Source organism: Carlito syrichta, unplaced genomic scaffold (genome assembly GCF_000164805.1).
Source record: "Carlito syrichta isolate Samal-C Ts95f unplaced genomic scaffold, Tarsius_syrichta-2.0.1 Scaffold143597, whole genome shotgun sequence".
Taxonomy (NCBI): domain Eukaryota; kingdom Metazoa; phylum Chordata; class Mammalia; order Primates; family Tarsiidae; genus Carlito; species Carlito syrichta.
Window position 1 is genome coordinate 59342 of NW_007087693.1, and position 7976 is coordinate 67317.

The 7976-nt window shown below is 34.8% G+C and overlaps 1 protein-coding gene across 1 annotated transcript; it reads left to right on the forward strand.

The window, feature by feature from the left end:
• Positions 1-580: 580 nt before the first annotated feature.
• Positions 581-6991, forward strand: LOC110594832 (mitogen-activated protein kinase kinase kinase 2-like; the record flags this gene model as incomplete). Its single annotated transcript, XM_021708697.1, has 4 exons — positions 581-646; positions 4332-4450; positions 5386-5426; positions 6892-6991. Coding segments are annotated over exons 1-4 (267 nt in total), but the record flags the coding sequence as incomplete, so codon positions are not given.
• Between the last annotated feature and the right edge of the window lie 985 nt (positions 6992-7976).

A 7976-nucleotide genomic window follows, 5' to 3' on the forward strand; every position in this document is an offset into this window, starting at 1 on the left:
TGCAGTCGTTTACAAATACTTTTCTTTCATATAAATCTATCCTTCCCTTTTCCTGTGTGCTGATATTAAAACTACTCAAATTATATAACTATGTTTTTATGCCTGGCAATACAGTTGTAATTATTGCTTTATGAAGTTTTCTTTAAACCAATGTATTCATTTCCTGTTGCTGCTTATGTAGAAAAGAGTCAACATAGCAGGCCTGGCTGTTTATCCTTAGAAAGGTGTGCTTATGAGGTGAACCTTTTGGCTGACACTTGAGAACTTGGATTTCAGGGGGGTTCCAACTTCCTCAACTGATAACTGATGGTGGCTCATTATGCCTAAGCTATTTATAGAAATACTGTGATTTATACTGAATACTGCTTTTCTTCTGGGAGTCTGGAATTTTGGTGTGTTAGGCAAGGGTGCCTGTAAGACCAGCCCCCAATATAAAGCACCTTCCCTTAGCAAAATGGGTAAAGTATTTATATTGTATATTTTTCATTAGTGTTATTTATACTGATGTTTTTCTTTCTGTGGCTGCTTTTGTGTTTCTTATTATTATAGTTATATGTTTGTATTTTTCCCTCCTCAGGAAATAAAGAATGCTGATGGGAGAACCATTTTTCTAATTTTCAAATTGTCGAGCTGGTTGCCATGATGGGTGAGTTCAAGCTAAAAGCATTTTTCCGCTATAATTAAAGGTTAGAATGGAGGAGGAAAAATGTTCTCTATTATGTGTTGTTATAAACCCTTTTATAAAGAAATTTTATGATGTAGCAGATTTATGTAATAGTGTATATTTATTTACTTAACAGATTTTTAATTAAAGCACGTTTTGAGTATTGCAATTTTGGATGATAGTTTTATGAAGAACATAGTAGGGACCTTCAAAATAAACTGTTAAGATGGATTATGATTTGCTTAGAGTATGATGGCAAGAAAGAAATAAATTATTACATTTTATTTTATTATGATGGAATAACAGCAAATAATTGGTGCTCAAGGAATATATATATTGCAATTCTTGTTAATATTCTCTTATGTCATAATGTTAATTTAAAGGAAGACTAAAGTATGTAAATGGATTGTTAGGTGTTCAGCTTACATATCATCTTATTTTTCTCTTTATCTTTTTTTCTTTTCTCCTTGGTGCTGGGGGTTCCAACATGAGGCAGGGATTAGACAGAGTCACTAGAAAAGAAATGGATGAATGGCCTGCCCTATCCTAAATCAGGAAAAGTGGGACTCAGTGAGTTGGATGCTAAGTTTTAGACCCATCCTGACATCTTATCTCTGACATTTATTTGCCAAAGTTTGTCTTTGTTGCACTTTCTCTACCACTTGCTTAACAAAACAGATGCAGCACTTACACACACAATATCATAGCTTCTTTAGTAGAAGGGCTAGCACACTTTCAGTGTGTCTGCTTGTAGCAAAATGTGCAAGCTGAAACATCACTTTCTACTTTTAAAATTTTCTCTTCCACTTCCTCTTTGGTGACAGTAAGTGCGGTGCCCTGTTGTAGTCCAAATTCTTCTCTCTAGTCAACTCTGCCACTTCAGCTCCAAATGGGATATCTTTTTACTGAACTGTCAACTTTTTGTCTTGGTTGCTCTTATTTGCAGTCTAATAATGTATTTATCAAACTTATTTCTGGTTTCCCTCTCAAACTACTGTGGTATAGTAAGCAAAAATCATTGCTTAAAAACATACAAAGCTAGTCACAAAAAACATGACTCTTCAAAAAAGTATTAATTACAGATATTTAAATTTTTCATTTAGAGTGTAATGCGTAAGCATATAAGGTGTCTAATGCAACATTTCTGATAACATTTTATTTGAAATTGTTTTCCAAATGTTTTCTGGTTTGTGCTCAATTCGATGTGCTTTCAGCGTATGTCAGACACTCGCAGCTTCTGTGTGGTCAGAGTCTGGGATCCTCGGGGCATCCTCAGTGCCTGTTGGGGGAACTCATGACCCTTAACGGTGTTTATCATCTGTCTAATCTGCAAGTATCCTGTGGCCACCATAGGGATTTAGGGGTTCTTAATAGAGCAAAAAGTCTGATAATTGTTAGGAAAATTCTCATTATAGTTTGAGGGTAATCACCCCTGTGCTTGATCTTTTGTTAATTTACAACTTGTCAGCCTCCACAAAGTAAGTTTCTTATCGAGTGCTTTTCTACCATATAATTTTTCAAGCCCACAAAACAAGAAATTCAATTAAATGGCCCTTTGTTTTCTATGTCGTCTTCCTAATATTTGAGCTTTTGTTCAATGGCCCTTTCCTTTTTTACATGTATGATAGACAGCCATACTCACTTGTCTTTTTCTTTGTTCTCATTTTTCTTAAGCAGGAAGTAAGTATGGATAAGTGTGATAAGAGATTTTTGCCAGAGCCTCCCAACCATTTATTTATTTTGGCGTTGTGATATTAGACATATAAAAATACCTAAATTCAGGTGTTTCATTTTTTTCTAATGAAATAATTAGAACAATGTGGATACATTTAAGAATTAAAGGCTGGGTGTAGTGGCTCGTGCCTGTAATACCAGCACTTAGGGAGGCTGAGGTGGGAGGATTGCTTGAGGACAGGAGTTTGAGACTGGCATGGGCAAAATAGTAAGGACCACTCCCCCCATCTCTATAAACAAACAAATAAATAAGAATTAGAGTTCACTTTCTCCCAATGTAGAATTAAGGAACTTTCTTAGGAAGGTCACATGAAGTGATTTTATTCCAGTTGAGATCGTTCTGAGCTTGTTGATGGTATTCCTGTTGTGATTATATTGTACCCAACTGGCTCAGTTACCTATTTGACTAAACTAATATTATGACAAAACATTATACTTTGTGAAGGGTTATAAAATTTTCTCTTAATTTAGAATTTATTAATAAAACCATTGTAACCATTACTTTTAATTTTAATATGTAAATAATTTCACTGCAGAATAGAATATGTTGTGTTATTAAAAATTAATGAGAGAAATCAGTTGTTTGTCTTTGAGAGACTATTTGGGTTTTTCTTTTGTTTTTTTTTTAATTGGAGTCTCTGTCATCCATGGTGGAGTGCAGTAACATGATCACGGCACACCACAGCCTCAACTTTCTGGACTCAGGTGATCCTTCCACCTCAGCTTCCTGAGCAGATGGGACTACAGGTGTGCACCACCACATCAAGGCTAATTTTTTGTAGAGATGAGGTCTTGCTACATTGCCCAGGTTGGTGTCAAACTCCTGGGTTTAAGCAATCCTCTTACCTTGGCCTCCCAAAGTGCTGGGATTATAGGCATGAGCCACCGTTCCTGGTTGTATTGTGCTATTGAATGGTCAGATTATTTTTAATGATTTCCCTTGCAGGATAGAGCATATCTTAATTACTACTTTAGGAACATTATTTTTGTTTACCAAAATAGTTATATTTTAAAATGCAAAGTGTGAAGTCTCTTGATTCCTTTAGTTACCGTTTGCTGATTATCATTTGTAGAAATGATTTACTAGTGAAAATCAATTAAGAAGTTGTCCCTGAAGACTTCCACAGAGTTTATAATTGACATTACTCAGAAGTACCTGCTTATAGTATCAGAAAGAAGTCTCTGATATATTTGGAAGAGACTACAAATTCATGGTTCATGATTCTTTCCTTCAGTTTTATGGACTTGATACTTTTTCTAAGGAATGGATTTTTCTTGCATTGTTACTTTTTTAAATTGTTATTGCCAAGATCCTTAAATAGTCTGTGTTTTTAATCTTGTCAAATCTTATGATGAAGAAGTTTGAAGAACAGTTCCAAATACCAGTAGATCAGTATCTACAGATGAAGCTTTTCTTTCTATCTATCTAAAGCTAAGTATTAATGCAAGAAAAAAAAAATCTCTAAAAATGAAGTCTGTACTTTGACTATAAATGCGTAATAATTATGGTATTTATACACAGTTGTTTATTTTTTTCTCCACTTGTTTTTTTAGGGTGTAGATGTCTTGTTGAAGTTTTGTTTAAGAATCATAGAAAAGAGTTTGTTACAACAGGGCTGTTTTGAGCCTTATCCTAGGATAGTAACTCTTTAGAAAAATTAGAACTTTATTTTGTCTCATGTGGACCCCTTATCTGATGGTAGAGCACGAGTCTAGTGCAATTTGAAAGTTATTCATCTTCAGTTTTTGAATAACTAAAATTTTATTTCACCAGAAGTATAGGTATTAAAAATGTCTAGATACATTTTTATATTAAATTAATGCATTTTCAACATTAAATTGTATTACAAATTTTGTTTGATGTCTATATATGTTGGTACATATATATGTCAAAGTTACAATTTTGTGTACGTGTTATTTCAAAAATACCTAGATGATCAGCAAGCTTTGAACTCAATCATGCAAGATTTGGCTGTCCTTCATAAGGCCAGTCGACCAGCATTATCCTTACAGGAAACCAGAAAAGCAAAATCTTCATCACCAAAAAAGCAGGTATTTGTTTTAATAAGTATATTTTGTTGTTCTATGAATTATTTTGCTTCAATATCCTGATCTCACAGGGGACTTGTTTAAAATGTTTTGCCTTTTTACTTTCAAATCAAGTATTCTGTTGTTGTTATTCTTTTCCCCATAAGAGTGTACATTTTTTTTTAAAATGATATCATTTTATTTAATGTGGTAACTGCTCTCTAAAGCTAATATTTCATCCATTCTTCTAGCACTTAAGATAAGCAAATTGTTTTGTGTTATTTTGTTTTCAAAAAGTCTACTCTGGATGTCAAGAAATGAGAATTATTTTGATTCTCACAAATTAAATTAGGATACCTAGCATGAAAAATGAAAATACAGTAATCTATATTTACCTGTAACAGGATTAATAGATGTCTCATACTCCTGATGCTTTCACTGATACATCTTTGTGGTTTTTCTATTCATCTTAGATTCAGCAACATAATTCGTAACTCAGATTTTTTTTTTTTGAATCAGGGTCTCACTCTGTCACCCAGTCTGGAGTGCAGTAGCACTGTCATGGCTCATCACAGCCTCAACCTCCTGGCCTCAGCTTTCTGAGTAGCTGGGACTACAGGTGCACATCACCATGTCCAGCTGATTTTTTAATATTTTGTAGAGGTGTAGGTGGAGTCTCACTATGCTGCCTAGGCTGGTTTCGAATTCCGGAGCTTAAGCAGTCCTCCAGCCTTGGCCTCTCAAAGTGCTGGGATTATAGGTATGACTCACCATGCCCAGCCTCAACTCAGCATTTTTAGCAGACACTATTGATTGATTGAAGCTGGCACAGAAAATGAAAGTTCCTTTCCCCTGTGCTCTGTTTTAAATGTGTGGCTAAGAAAGAAAATATTTAGAAATTTTAGAAGCTTTATCTGATCTCTGAATGATTATATGACTGATTTGTCATTTCATTATAGAATGACATCCGAGTTAAATTTGAACACCGAGGAGAAAAGAGGTAAGGAAGGAAACATTATATGTTAATTAATTGATTTAATCAAATGTGTATCCTAATTAAGCTATTAAAGGTTCTTTTCAGATTTGAATGAAGTTTCATGGTTTATAAACTGAGAATAGAATAGTCCTTTGTAATGTTTAACATAGACTTAGTATAGCTAAAAATCTGTCAAAATTCAGGCTAAGTATCAGAAATGATTAATATTTTTACATTGTAATATTAGGAAATACACAAAGTCACTGCTTAATGTAGCCCTTAAGTATTATCATTTCCTTTTATTTTACTCAGTGAAAACTAAATATATTTTTCCCTATCATAATTGTATCATCCTTCCAGATACTATACAGAATTTTTTTTTAGTCAGTCTCACCCTGTCGCCAACCTATACATATATATATACAAAATATTATATCTCAGCTATAGCATAGAACTGTTGTCCAATCTACTTTCCTATTTTAGATTTTTTTTATGGATATCTTCCTAATTTTTTTTCATTCATTCAGCACTGTTTATCAGGTACTTACTTTATGCTACGTCCTAAAGGAATAATGTGAGCAAAATAGACATGTTCTCTTTCCTCGTGGGGCTTACAGTCTAGTGTGGTAGTCTTCAAGTGTTAAGTGAATACCTTTGGGATATAGGAAGAAAATACTATAATTTTAATTCATATGTAAGTTGTAATATTTTTAAATATTTATTTTGAGGTATGCTTACATGATAAATGTGCTCAAAAATGTTCAACTGATGAGGATATAGAAGTTAAAATTTGAATCCCCAAATAACAACTTTATTCTTTTCTACAGTTTCATTGTATTCTGTTGTGCAGATGTTACATACTTAAGTTTAATCACTTTTTTACTGGACATTTTACATTACTCTTTAATATTTTTATGATAGGTTCAGTGTAAGTGAAAAACTGCAGAGAATTTTGAGAATTTCCTTTTTAAATTATTTGATTGTTTATTTACCGAGTCAGGACCTCACTCTGTCTCCCAGGCTAGAGTACAGTGGTACAGTCATGGCTCACTGTGACCTCTTGGGCCCAGGCAGTCCTTCTGTCTCACTCTGCCAAATAGCTGGGACCACAGGTGTGCTCCACTGTGCCTGGCTAGTTTTGTTATGTTTTCATAGAGATGAGGTCTAGCTATGTTGCCCAGGCTGGTGTCATACTGTTAGACTCAAGCAACCTTCCCATCTTGGCCTCCCAAAGTGCTGGGATTACAGGTATGAGCCACTGCACCCAGCTTACTTTTTAAATTTTTTATTAGAATAGAACAACTTCAGAGTTTTTGAACTTTGTATTGAAAATTTGTGCATTTGATAAAAAATGAGGTATTATAGTGTTTAAGAATAGTGAATACACAGTTTTTAACTTAATTTTGTATCTGACAAAAGGTAACTGTTACAAGTATATTATTTAACTTTGCCTAAGAAAGTAAAATATATTAAAATTCTGTTTATATAGAATTCTTCAGTTCCCCAGACCAGTTAAGCTGGAAGATCTAAGGTCTAAAGCTAAAATTGCCTTTGGACAGTCTATGGATCTACATTATACCAATAACGAGGTAAACATATACAGTTTAACTTTTAGTAGATCTTATTTGGGGAAGTAGTATGTTCATTTAAGAGATTGCTTTCAGGATTGTTGTTTTTATTTATTTATTTTTTTTTTTTAATTTTTTTTTTATTTATTTTATTTTATTTTATTTTATTTTTTTGAGTTAGAGTCTCACTCTGTCACCCAGACTGGAGTGCAGTGGCCGCTCCCGGCCACCGCAGCCTCCACCTGCTGGACTCTGGCGATCCTTCTGCCTCAGCCTTCCAAGTAGCTGGAATTACAGGCGTGTGCTATCACGTCCGGCTGATTTTTTGATTTATTGTAGAGATGAGGTCTCGCTGCCCAGGTGGGTCTCGAACCCACGGGCTCAGGCAATCCACTCACCTTAGCCTCCCAAAGGCGCGGGATTACAGGCTGAGCCACCGAGCCCGGCAGGACTGTTGTTTTTATATAGGGATTGACAAATATACAGTATATCGGGAATAAAATATCACAAGTAAATTTTAACTTTAGTTTTAATCAAAGTTGATTTTTTTTCCATTGTGGAAAATAATAGAGGGTGCTACTGTGCAAATAATTGAATAAGAATCTATTATAGGAGAAAATATATGTATTACTTGGAAGTTTGCTGCTTATTTATGCTTTACTCTGTGTATTGATTGATTGATTGAGTTGAGGTCTCTGTCGCCCAGACTGGAGTGCAGTGGCATGATTACGACTCACTGCAGCCTTAACCTCCTCGGCTCAGGTGATCCTTTGGCCTTAGCCTCCTGAGTAGCCGGAACTACAGGCACGTACCACCATGCCTGTATAATTTTTAAAAATTTTCTCTAGGGACGGGGTCTCGCCATGTTGCCCAGGCTGATCTCGAAATCCTGGGGTCAAGCATTCCTTCTAACTTGGCCTTCCAAAGTGCTGGGATTACAGGCATGAGCCAACACTTCTAGCCTCTGGGTACTTTGTAGATGAACCATCTTTTCCTCCCATACTCT